This window comes from Triturus cristatus, chromosome 7, assembly GCF_964204655.1.
Source record: "Triturus cristatus chromosome 7, aTriCri1.1, whole genome shotgun sequence".
Lineage (NCBI taxonomy): Eukaryota > Metazoa > Chordata > Amphibia > Caudata > Salamandridae > Triturus > Triturus cristatus.
This window is the reverse complement of record NC_140590.1, coordinates 1,701,171,288-1,701,184,872: the sequence shown is the minus strand read 5'-3', so window position 1 is coordinate 1,701,184,872 and position 13,585 is coordinate 1,701,171,288. Positions and strand designations below refer to the sequence as shown.

The window sequence follows — 13,585 nt, the reverse complement described above, 5'->3', positions numbered from 1 at the left end:
AAAAATATTTAAAAATGCGTTGTCGTATCCTTTGTTTTGTTTACCTTGGATGTGCAAGAGTGACAAACCAAAGGGTTAGATCTGTTTCCGCAGATTCCTTGAGAATCAGAGTGTCATGTTTGAGTTTGCCATTAACATCTGTTACCCTGTTTGGTTTAGGGGTTGGATGTAGTACTATGAGCTAGCTGAAACCCACCAACACTCTTGGATATTATTTGTAGACTTAGTTTATATACTATGAAGTTCAGGATGGCCTAGGGCACAGTCCTGCTATATTTGTAGGAACCACATATCACAGAATGCTTCATTCTCAGGCACTCAATTCTATCACCAACATTTTTCATGGCCATGTGTTTCTGCATTACCCATAACTCTTCTAGCTAGGTCTTTTGCACTCCAAATTATGTTTGACATCACTTTCAATGTACTATAGTCACAAATACATCAAATGTATGCATTACCCACGATTTCCTAGCATTCACAAATTCACTTTTCCCAGAATAACCCAAAATTCCTCACATAAAATGGCATATGATATAAGGATAACCTGTTTATTAGCCCTGATCACCAAACAATCACATTTAAGGGTATTACCCCCATTACCCACAATACCACTCACTGGAAACCAAGGTTTCAGATGTAAGTACCCCTTCTGTATTTTCGACTATGTGTCACACTGGATCAATCAAATGGGATTGTGCAAGGGTTTTGCAGAATTTCTCATTTCATAATGAATTATTGTTTCAAATGGTTTCCTCGAAAAGAGGGTGCATTTTCGAAATAACCATCAGACATGTAGCGAACACACTTAAAATGTAGAGGTTTCCCAAACAGAATTTAAAACATATGTCTAAGCTTATAACACTCCTAGAGGAACAATTCTGTATACCTGCCCATTTTCCATGTCGGGTAGTTTACAACAATTAGAGATTTACCCATGAAATTCTGGCAAAGCAGAAATTGGAGACTTCCAAAAAGGGTCTTGCCTGCCAGGATTTCTGTCTAAGAAGCTCTCCTGTTTTATTCAAAATTTCTACAGGAGAATTAATTTTTCATGTCACCTGCAACCCATCTGTCAGAACCCCTTGCATTCCTAGGAAGGACAACTTGCACCAGTCCATCTTCTGTTTCTTGTGCTTCACTCTTATTCCCCTCAGAAATCCCACTCCACAATTTTCCCATAGTGGGCTTACCAGGCCTGTGTAGACTTTGCGGTCACTTCCCTGGTCCTCTCCATAAAAAAAGTCACTTTTGCGTTCTAAAACAACTGTCATTAGACCGAACACCATCTTTCCATATGTGTATCTGTTCAAGAAGAAAAGAAAAAGGCTGTCAGTTAAGAAAGGCACACGGTAAGTGGTGTATACCGCCATTACCAGAGGGAACACAACAAAAAGCTCCAGTGGAGGTCGTAAATAGCATTCATTTATGGTGCTGGGGTCCCCCAACTTACATTTACATGACCCTGGATCACTTGAAAGGCAATATTTTCTAAAGAAAAAAACATAAGTGCAGGCACTCACCAGATGGAGCAGTGACCTAGGTGTGGGGTTTGAGGCTGGGATAAGGGCAGAACTGGGGACAAGTTAGGTTTTTAACTTTTTCAGACTTTATATGCAAGATATTTGTATGCATTGCAAGAATGTCAGATGAGAAATGGACAAGAGAGAATAATTTAGCAATTTTACCAAGCAAAAGATATGGGTAACTTCATATGTTCCTGTGTTCAGACACACACAAAGTCAATATCTGGGGTCCTTGTGGCTGCCAACCTTAACTAAAACATTCAGAAAGCAATTTGACAACCACATAATGTTGCTAGAATTTGAGAGAGCCACCAAATGTTTAACTTAAATTAATAAATGACAAGGTCCCATTGAATGCTTAATATCACATTTGTCCTTGTTGTCAATTTCTTTGGAGCAGAGATGTATAAAAAAATGAATTTATAAGTTGACTGACAGATTATGCTCCTGCTCTTAATGACTCCGCCCACCTTCTGCTACCAACACTTAGGGGCATATTTATAAGCCCCCTGCCGCACAATTGCACCTCTGGAGCACCACATGTTTGATGCTCCAGAAGCGCAGTATGAAGACCCCGATCTACTAAGTCACGCAAAACCACCCTGCATGGCTTTGCATGGCCTCGGAGATATGGAATAAGGCAAACCAGCTCAAGTCGCTCCCTTGTCTTATTCTGAGTCAGAGGCGTTTCATGGGTGTTGCGGTGGGTGTTCGCATTCCCAGATTTACAACCTGGCATAAATCTGGGAATGCGTCAACACCTTACGCCTCCCCAGAGCAGGCGTAAAGGGGAGAAATGTTTTCATTTCGCCTCTTTCTATGTGTGCTGCATTCTGTAGCACACATACTAAGAGGAAAATACCTCGCAGTATTGTTTTTGTGCAAGAAGGTGCTCATTCTTGCACAAAAACAATCCTGCCAACAAGACAGATCGCCTTTGCACCATGGTGCAAAGGGACCTGCTTTTGGCACTGTTGGAAACGGGTAGCGTGGTGCAGAGCGGGTGGGCCAAAATCTGGAGGAAATGTGCAAAGCATCCACGCAGTACACACAGGCGACACACAAGGGACACTACAAAAAGAGACACTACACCAGTTTAGGTAACAATAACTTTTGTATTGTCAAAACAAAGTATGTCTGGTAATCTCTACACGGCGCCAACTGGCGCTGGGTCAAAAGGTACAGGGGAGAATTATATACAGGGCAGGGCCAATCGGGCCCCTGCCGGAATCATTGCGACATAGAAGACAAGAAAAGTAAGTCCAGCAGCCTCAAACCTGCAAGAAAACCTTCATGGCATAACATTACGCAATAGTCCGGGGCAACTGTAAGAAAAACATCATGACCTGACCATATCCCTTAACAACCTGAAGGTCCCCTGAGGCAGGAATCAAAGTAGGCAGTTCATTCACATCAAAACCTGGCATCTAAACATAGCGCTGCACATATCAAATCAATAGCGCTCAGAACATGGCATATAAACATAGCGCTGCACATAGCAATGCATTAGCGCTTCAAAACATAGCCTATAACATAGCGCTGCACATAGCAAGGCAGCAGCGCTTTAAATAGAGCATTTTAATACAGCGCCGCACATAGCCAATCACTAGCATTGGGGAGGCATCGTGGCATCCCAACAATATGCATCTCACTAGGCATAAGAGCATTAGGGGAGAAACCTTATCACGAACCACAGGCCCCTTATGCGGACGGACATTTGTATAAGTCACATTGTCCTAAATCAGACCAGGCAGAAGCCACACTGGCAGTGGCCACAGCCACATAAGCAGGAGTCACCTTATAACAGTCCCAACGTGGTGGGCGTGCAAAGATGAGGCTCACAGGCTACTGGCGGGGTATGAGCCCCTGTCTTTGGACTCAGGAGCAGTGTTACCCCCTCGATGCAGCTGCCCGGGCTCTCGCGGTGCAACTGGGATGAGCCAGAGGACCCTGGCATCAAGGGACGTAGGTGGGGGCCGCAACAGTCACCACTGCCCCCAACCGAATACTGGCCTGTTGGAGCCCCTCTTCCGGGACTCTAAAAACAAAAGGGCCCCTTTGTTGTAGCTGCCCGCTGTCAGGTGGGGCAGCTGTGCAGGGGACCGATGCGGGACTTCCACTAGGCTCCTGGCACCCGGGGCGGGCACCGGCAATGTGCCCCGACACACCCCACCCAGCAAGGCTGAGCCCCACTCACCGGGCTCTCGGACGGACTCCGCTCTTTTAGGGCCGCAACTCCGATGACCCAGGTTCAGGCGGGGCTCTCCTCGGCTCACGGGGAGTCCCGCCACCATCCGCGCCTCGATATCCTTCACCCGGGCCCCCTCCTGGGACTCGGGACTTGCGCGCCCCGCCTCCCAGAGTGCTCCGGCTCCTCCCTGGGCCTCACCTCAGGACTTCACCCGGGCCCCCTCCTGGGACCCGGGACTTCTCGGGCAGATGCGCGGGGCTCCCCTCACGGCATGGGAGCCCTGCGAGAGCGCCAACGTCCTCTGGCCGCCGTCCAGTGCGGGGTAGGCTCCCGCCTGGATTCTTCTTCCCGGTCGGCTTCCTCCTGCGGGTCCGCCCCTGCCAGTGATCAGCAGCCCTTCCGGGTCGCCGCCGGTGGTGATTTTCGGCAGTTTCTTTCCCACTATGAGGGGTAGGCTCCCTCCGACATTTCCGCACACACGCGGGGTGGGCCCCCGATTCCGCAGCCGATCGTGGGGTGGGCTCCCACTCCGGTTTCAGACAGAAAAGGCAGCAATACGCGGGGTGGGCTCCCGCTTCTGCAGCAGATCGTGGGGTGGGCTCCCACTCCGTGCTCAAGAATTCCACGGGTGCCAGAACCACGGGGTGGGCTCCCGCTGGTTAAACGAGTATGCAGAGCGCCGCCATTACGCGAGGTTGGCTTCCGCGGGGCTAGCACATAACCAATTCTTTCGGGCCACACAGCACCCCTGGGCCATGGAGTATAGCGCTTCCTCGGCGCTGGCAGTCCCACCAGCTAACACAGTCAATTCAAATATAGCGCTCACCAGCTATAGCGCTCTCGTTCCACGGGCAGCTTGAATATAGCGCTCTCTCTCTGCAGGGTCTGCAGTCCGGGTCCCACGAGGTGCTTGCTGGTTCCTGCCCCGTGGTTGAGGGTTTCCGGAGGGGGGGGAAGTTGCATTGGTGGCTGACAGTAGACTAATTAGTCTCCGCCGGTCGTCCCTGGGTTCTCCTTTCGCCGGGCCAGATCAGTGGGTTAGTTCAGGATCCCTCACTCACTTAAAATGCAGAACCTAAGCCCTGTCACTTTCAGAGGCATAGGTCCCTGACTAAACCCTACTGCCTAAAACTCCTGTGCAGGCTTCTCCAGGTCTGCGTTGCCCCAACTATAGCTTTCCCTTGCCCTGGGGACAGTAGAGGGGGTAGGTAGGCTCAGGGCCCCGCACACAGGCCCATGTGGCGGTAACCCCTGGCAGCAGGTCCCCTCTCTCTCAGGTCCACCCTCTGATTGAGCACATGGCAGCCCAGCTCCGCCCTTTATACGCCCCTCACCCCACCTTCCAGACAGTGCCAGAAGCTTCTAGAAGTGTCTGGGGAGACTGGCTCTAACTGGCCTAGGGGGAGGGGTAGAGCACCCTGGGTGCCAGGCTTCCCTCCAAAAGCTGGGGTTGCTGGGAAATAACGACTAGACTGTTAACCCAGCTCAGTCAAATGGCGCAACCACACAGCTATGGCATCCATTTTAAGTTACATGTTTAAAATGGGGAAACTCAGTCTGTGTACATTATCACACAGCTTTCAATCTTGCATTTATACATCATGCGATTTCCCAGAAAAGCGAAACATTTCGGGGAAAAAGGGCCAAGTCCAACAGGCACACAGCTGCAAAATGTGTGCCGGCACTGGCTGTAAGGACAGGAATGAACCGTATCTTGTAAATATTGTGCACTCCTGTTCTTACAAATTGGCGTAGGGTGGCACAACATGAAGCCTTGTGTGGCAATTTCTTGTAAATATGCCCCCAATTTAGGGATCATGGGGTAATTTATTTTCCATTTCCAGCACTCATGATAGCCCCATCCAATAAATTAAACTGGGTTGGCCTCTCAAGTGCCTCTTTTTTAAATACGTATGACTCGATCAAGGTAAGGCTGCTCCATAATTCGCTCACAAAGCTGATGATATTTTGTTAATGAAATTGACATAAAATTTCAACAATTCCTCAAAAAACAATTGAAATTTCTCAGCCAGGAAAAGAAAAAAAGCAATTCCTGCGTTGAGCTTTCTGGAATATGAAATGCAGCTGCAAACATCTAGGCCCAGATTTACTAAGGGCTTCCATTGTCCCTGTATCACGCAAGGTGATGCAAGGCAACGGAAGCCCTTAACTGCGATTTACTAAGCCAGGCAAAGACACCTTGAGTGGCTGTGCAAGGTTTAGCAAATCCAGAGTAACAAATAGCGCTGCCTTGCATTGCCCTGCATTAAGGAGGTGTTCCATGGGGAGAGTATGGGGTTTCCCATGCATCCAACCATTGATTTTGATGCAATCCCATATTTGCTGTGCTCAGCAAACCAGGGGTTGCGTCAAAATGGTGCGCCTCCCAGACCCAAGCGTAACTAGGGGAAATATTTTCGTTTCTCCTTGTTACTTCTTCTTTCCTGTCATTCTGCAGCACACATAGAAAGAGGAATATGTCTTTAGAGATTGTGTTTGTGAAGGAAGGTATACCTTGTAACACAGGCACCACTGCACCATGCCTCAAGGGTCGTTGCATTGGTGCTAGGCAGCACAGATTTCGCCAGTGCAGGGAGACTGCAGAAATGCGTTAATGGCTCCTTTCTGCTCTCTCCCTGTCATGCGGTGCAGCACGTTCCCTTGCTGCGTTATGTAACTTTTCAGTAAATCGGGGACCAAATTTCTAATCTACACTGCCGAGGTCATTACTTTAGTCGAGAAAATAAAGACTGTAACTTGGCTGGTCTGGAAATGGAAGAGACAGACTGTTAACATGTGTGCAGTAAACAGTCACATATGTCAAAATACAGCATCCATCTATCACACCCACACTCTCTCAAACACAACCGTTACCACATTTAAACTCCCCTTTCACACACATTCTGGGACATATTTACAAGGGGTTATCGCCACCAGAACGTCACTCTTCTTCATGTTTTGGTGGCAATAACCCCTTCACCTTATTTATAAGGCTGTTTAAAGCCACTTAAATGCTGCCTTGTAAATAATGCCCCAATTCACGCAGCACTTACCATGAAAGGGGCGGGCAAAGAGCGTTGCGCTGAAACACCCATTGCTTTTTGATGCTGCCCCCTATTTACAAGGCTGGCGTAAGTAAATAAGGGGCAGCGCCAAAGATAAGACCATGGGAAACCTTGTCTTAAACTGGCGCAACAAGGAAAAATGCGTAATATTTCCTTGTTTTTGCTGTTTCAATAGAAAGAGCAAATCGCCATTAGTGATTTTTCATAAGAAAAAGGCCTGGCCAGGAAGGAGCTCACACCTCCGCCTGCTCAGGATGGCTAGTGAAAGACCCATTAGGGCAGTGAGTCTCAAAGGATTCTCCGCCTCTGTTATATAAGTGACTTGTCTCCCAGTGGAGACAAAGGCTCCTCCACCAGACACTCATGTTTGCAAGCAGGCGGAATATTAGATATTCAGGAGACCTACACACCCCCAAAATGCTAGCCACAACTCTAGGGTGGGCTAGTGGGTCTGTACAGTTGGTTGAGGATGGCCCATGCCATCTTGGAAAGATCCTAGAATAGTGAGCTCTGGTAGTTTGGTGACATACACCCACCAAATGTTGTCACCTGGGGGGCGGATTAGTGGCAGGACTAGTAGCCTTTTGGCTACTAGCCATCGCACCCTAAACACCCCTTAAATCCAGGATTTAAGAGGCACTCCTGACACCAGAACTCCAGATCTGCTCTGAAGATGATGGACAAAGAAGAGCCCGTGTCAGCACAAGGCAGAACTCCACAATGAGAAGGCACAAAGCTCGGTGCCTATGGCAGCCCCTCTCCATCCGCCGGACTACGGCTCGTCCAGGACCAGAGACTGGTTCATAAGGAAGGTGAACACATGTGCTAGCCTAAGACTTAACCAGGACTCCCTAGGGCTAGAGGTACCAATCTCCTGCAGTCAGCAGGCACAAACCACACTTCAACGATCCGAAGAAGGACTGACCATCGGGCTCTGTCGTGGACCAGCCCAAAAGTAACCTACTCCTGAACCTCAGTGAGTCTCAGCCTTCTACAATGTTCTCAGGACCTCTGGAAGAAGATTGACCCAGCTGTGACCTTTGCCAGGACCAAGGCTTGCTGGTGGTCTGGATGACTACAAACTGATTCACTCGACACCCGAACACGGAGGGAACCTTTTGCATCATTCCCCCCTCCTCCACCTCTGTGGTACAGTTGTCAAGTTCTTGCATCCCAAAGAAGGCTTTGTTGGCATGCCTGGTAAAGCTTTCACCTGCAGTCTCGTTCAGCACCATAGACAGCCAGGCAACACGTCTGTACCCGAGACTCCTGAGCTAGGTAGAACTGTTCTACCCTGCGATTCCTGGTTCATGAGCCCCTCCTCAAAGGGGCTCCTCTGAACTCAACCAGCAAATACTGTTTTGTCAAGTACTGTTTTTGACGGCTCCCTATTCAGCACAAAAGACAGCCAAGTCACCTCTGCATCCGGACTTCCTGGGAAGGGTAAACTGTTTCTGATTGTTGAGGCTTGGTCTGTGGACCTGCAAGTCCTTAACTCCAAATGGGTTCAGTTGAACTCACCCCGCAAGTGACCTTGAGATTTTCTCCATTGACCGCAATGATCAAGTTTAACAGCTCTGCAAAGTATTGATTTTATTATCACCGTAAATTCTACAACTCCGGTTATACGAACTGTACATACTTCATTCTGGTGTCTAAATTTATGTAAAAATACACTTCAAGATAATGTAAGCACAATGGAGGATGGACAGAATCTCGACACACCCATCTTCTTTACTCTCAAGATGAATGATCTGAGAGCACTTTGCAAAGTTGGATCTACTGCCAAAAAGGAGGACCTAGAGAACGCACTCGGTGCCTTCAAGGAAGAGCAGGACAGGGAGAGTTATGCCTTTGTGGTCAAGATAAAAGACGAGAATGACCTCCTAGCCCAAACAGACAATGGGGGAAAAGATGAAAACCAAAACTCTGCACCCTTCACCAGAACCCCTCACCTGTGGGAAGTAACAGAAGTCACTCTAGTATCCCCCTACTGGAAGGGTGGTAGGTCACCTCGAGGACAAGCATGCCTAGATCTCCCTGGAGGAGAGAAAGCTTGAACTAGAGGGGTGGAGACTACCCTGGAGGTGAGGTAAGAATGGCTAAGTTGGGCCTTGTCCCCAAAGATGGTGGAAGCAATGTAAATAGGGAAAAAGAGAAATATTTTTACCCTAAGATCCCCATAGGGATTTTCCCCAAGTAAAGTGATGGGGATGACAAAGGTAAATGGTTTGCAGCTTTTGAAAGAGCTTGCAAATTGAGGGGAGTAGATTGTCTACACTTGGGGTTCTCCACTTTGGGAGTTATTCTCAGTAAAAGGCAGAGATAGACTTCTGACCCTTAATGAGAATGTGGTTGAGTACCATCAGCTCATGAAAGAGACACTCATTGAAGGGTTTGGACTCATCACAGAGGAGTACAGAGTCAACATTAGAGAGACCCAAATAGGCTGGAATCAAACTTGGGTAGACTCTATTGACTCCTCAGTCAAGGCACTGGAGGGCTGAGTAAAAGGTAATAGGTTGGACACTTATAAGGGTTGCATAATCTGTTGATGAAAGAGCACATCCTGACTAATTGTACCACAGAGCTATTGCAACAGCATCTAGTAGGTTCTGATCTGTCCTCTCCCAGAAAACTGGGAATGCAGGCAGATAAATGGGTCGGGCCCAGGTTATCCCAGAAAAAGACCCAAGGTGGGGGTGACCCCAATACGGATGCACAGACTTCCCAACAGGGGAAGGAGGTGAGCACTGACAAGGCTAAAAAGCAAATGTTCTAAATGTCCCCAAAAGACAGGTTGGGCCCAGAGATTCCTCCCATTCCAGAGGAAAGGGTTATCAAGGTAAAGAGTGGGATCCCACAAAGGCTGGGACGTGCTTTAACTGCAATCAGCCAGGGCACACGAAAGGTGATGCATTATATGCACTAAGTAGTCCCCCACTGGTGGACAATCCAAGGAAGAAGTTAGTGTTGGGATGGGAGTGGAAGTGTGCTCTGGAGAGGCCAGAGGCTACACTAAAGCTACTTTAGCTTCCCTGGGAGGGGTGGACATTGAAGCCTTGGCAGTCTTACCCCCATGCTTGAAAAGGTACAGACAAAGGCCAAGAATCAATGGGACTGAGGTAGATGATCTGAGGGATACAGGTGCCAGTGTTACCATGGTGGCAGCTTAACTGGTTTCCCCAGACTACCAACGCTGATAGTGGGACTGAGCTGCATCAAATGGCTCAGGTGAACTTAGAGAGGGGAGGAGTTCCTGACCAGAAGAAGGTGGTTGTATCTTCTGCCATACCAGTACTGTGTCTGCTAGGCAATGATCTGGAGACTTCTGCATGGGCAGAAGTAGAGAGGAGGGTTCATGGAGAAATTCTGGGTCTCATTGAGTGGGCATGTGTGACACCTAGGGCACAGGCTACATGTCAGGGAGGTCAGGAGGAATTGGAACCTGAAACTATGGCCGAAAACCACAGAAACAAGAGGAAGGGCAAGAGGACTTGTGACACCGCTTCTACGAGGTCAAAGGATCAGGGGGAGAAGTCTCCCCAGGGAGATGCTGTTAGAAATGGGATTTCTGGTTGGCTAGGGCTTGCGCCAAAGCCAGACAGAAACCACCACTCTAGTCAGGGCAAGGAAGTTACACGCCAAAGATAACCCCTGCTTACCCCCTTGGTAGCTTGGCACGAGCAGTCAGGCTTATCCCGGAGGCAATGTGTAAAGCGTTTGCGTGCGCACACAGCAACAACACCCTAGGCCCACCACAAAGGAAACTCCACACAAGGTTATATATAAAAATAGCCTTTGTATTATAATAAACAAATTAGATGATAATCACATAATTTACATTGTGCCAACTGGCACTGGGCAGAATTTTACAAGGGACTATTTACCCGTGACAGGGCCACATGGACCACTGTCAGAATCAGCACAAATCACCAATTGTACATGTAGAACATATACTAACTAACACAAATTATCACTGTAGAGCACAACCAGTAACTACTGGCGCAATAATGACTTCAGCATTATCATAATAGAATCAGGTATAAAACGTATCCTGTATACATCACAGGGGCATAACCACATTATGCAATCTCTCACAAGTCTAACGCATTAGACCTAACCCCCTAAGTATAACTACACTAGGGGCGTACATCACACAGGGAAGTACAATCTCCCTAACATCAACCTAAACAGGTAAAACAACCTCCTAGGCAGAAATCCTATCTACAGGTATAAAACACCGGGTGCGCAAAACATGCTACACACATTACATTTCCTAACACCCAGCGCATTAGTATATAAAGCACAATAACACCTAAATCACATTAGGGTCCAGGTTGCGCCAGAACCTAAACGTAGCAGCTGCCCACTACTTGCTGGGCAGCTGGGGACAAGAACAGGGCCTAAACGCAGCAGCTGGCACTAAGTGCTGCGCAGCTGGGGAAGTCAAAGGAGGCATGGGCTCTCACAGTGCCCCTTAGAACAAACTGCGCCAATCCTTGGAGCCCTTTAGGCTCTGGAACAACCAATGCGCAACGTGGGAGCCATCTGGCTCTTGAAACAACATGTGTCCCCTAATGAACTGTGGGGGGGGGGGAGGACGAGATGGACCCTGGCACAACGGTGCCCTCTGGGCCCTGTTGGGGGCTCTTTAAACAAATATGGTCCACATTGTAGCCACCCGGCTCTTGAAGACTATTATGCCAAACGTTGGAGCGCACTGGCGCTCTAGATAGAACATACCCCCAAAAGAACTGGTCCCCTCAGTGCAGCTGCCCTCTGCAAGTGGGGCAGCTGAAAGAACAGAGTGAAGGGTATGGCTGCAAAGGATACGGAGGAGCTCTACGGGAGCTCCTAACTCAGCCCCACTCACCGGAGTCTCAACGCGGCTTCCTGCCTCCTCCGGTCATGGCGATCTGGGCTGCTTCTCCTGTCTGCGGGGCTTCCTTTCTTCTCTCGGGAGCCCCGCACTGCTACCGGCAGACTCTGCACCTCTCCTTTTTCATCCGGGCCCCCTCCTGGGACCCGGGGCTTCAGGGGCGCATGCAGGGCTCCCACCGGCACACGGGAGCCATGCCTTAACGGACGCTGCCTCCCCACTTCACTCGGGCCCCCTCCTGGGACCCGGGACTCTCGGAACATGCGCGGGGCTCTCCCCACTCATGGGAGCCCTGCGAGGCCTCACAGTCTTCTGGGCCGCCTTCTCTCCACCAGCGGCGTGCGCGGGACTTCTGGGTCGCCTTCTCGTGTCCTGCGGCCCCGCCCATGTCTCAGGCAGACGTGCCTGACTTCCGGGTCGCGGCGGTGATTTCTCGATGTCGGCAATATGACGGGTAGGCTCCCTCGGTATTCAAAGGTTAAAGCGGGGTGGGCACCCGCCTCGATCACGGGCAAAGTCGCGGGGTGGGCACCCGTGCACCCCCAGCATAATACTGAGCGGACATAAGCGCATTCAAGCCATCACGTAAAATGAAGACGCAGGGTGGGCACAAGGGCACCAAAAGCAACAAAATAAGCGGGGTGGGCTCCCGCAAGGCCGGCATCACGGGGGAATCCCTCAGCTGGGAATTCCCCCCTTTTCCCCTGGAATCAGCGTGGCGCTGCGAAGCCTCAGCGCTCCTTCTAAGGTAAAGGGCCAAAATCCAAGGCAGAGCGCTCCCAGGCGCTAGAAGAATGCAGCAAAAGGTCACAGAAGTCTTCCAGGTATCCAGGGGCTGGGCAGGGCCCAAGGAGGCAAGCCTTCCCCTGGGCCCCAGCAGCAGCACGCCCCTGGTAGATTCAAGTCAGAACAAGAACAAGAACAAGAACATTTTCATGGGGTCACAGCCCCTCTTTTATACACAGAATCCTTTGTCTCCAAAGGTGCAGGGAAGGGGCGGACCAGATGCAACTGGTTCCTGAGCACTTTGTTTTGCTCAGCCCCTCTCCCTATTCACAGGACAGGCCAGGGACATTAGACGCACCACAGGGGGTGGAGCCAGCATTGTGTGGGGAAAGCCCAGCCCTATTCAGGTCCCAGGTGTACTCCTCCCTGCCATCAACATGCAGCTCTCTCCATTCACCACCGGGGCAGAACCATCCTGACTCCTGGAGCCAGACACACCAGCCAATCGCAAGCCAGACAGTCACTGCACATTTATGCCAGCGTCTAGAAGTGGCACTTCTATACTAGTCACAGTAACGCCGCACACATCATTGCGCAGCATTTAATCTCACAAGTTCGCACATACCAAACTCGACCCTGCACTCCTCTCACATCAGGACTTAGCACGGTCACTCAGATCCCCCATGCATTCCAATGGGAGGGCAGGTCAGTCTCACTAAACCATACACAGAGCGCACGCGCTTTCCACTGGGACACAGTATGAAAGCGCCTAGAGGCCTAAAACCACTAGTACAACACAGGAAAAAGGCTAGGATAATGCAAAACGTTCTAGGGGTGAACTTGCCAGAAGGGCCAAGTCCAACAGATGCCCTAATGCCTGAGAAGTGAACTGCAGTTGAGGAGCTTGGGCCTGACCTGGCAGAGCTTCTTAATGCAGGGGGCCCTACAGAGAGGACCTGTGCCTAGAGCAACAGAGATGCCCTACTCTTGAGGGCCTAAGGCAGCAAGCTGCCTGGCAAGAAGAGGGAGATGCCAGGGGCACTCAAAGGATTGGGAAGATGGGCTCCTGTATATTGAGGCCAGGGACCCCACCAGGGGCATCCAGGACAGTGGTAGTCCCCTAGGATTACAGAGAGTTCATTCTAACTTTAGCCCATGGCACACCCCTTGCTGGACATTTGGGACAAACCAAATG

At 49.8% G+C, this 13,585-nt stretch overlaps 1 protein-coding gene across 1 annotated transcript in view; it reads right to left on the bottom strand.

Moving 5' to 3' along the window:
- LOC146812812 (alpha-2-macroglobulin-like protein 1) overlaps window positions 1–13,585 on the bottom strand; it is a 761,857-nt gene that overhangs the window by 638,322 nt on the left and 109,950 nt on the right. The window contains exon 8 of the mRNA XM_085615204.1: window positions 1,194–1,305. Within this exon, the coding sequence (XP_085471330.1) occupies window positions 1,194–1,305 (112 nt within the window). The remainder of the gene's footprint in view (window positions 1–1,193; window positions 1,306–13,585) is intronic.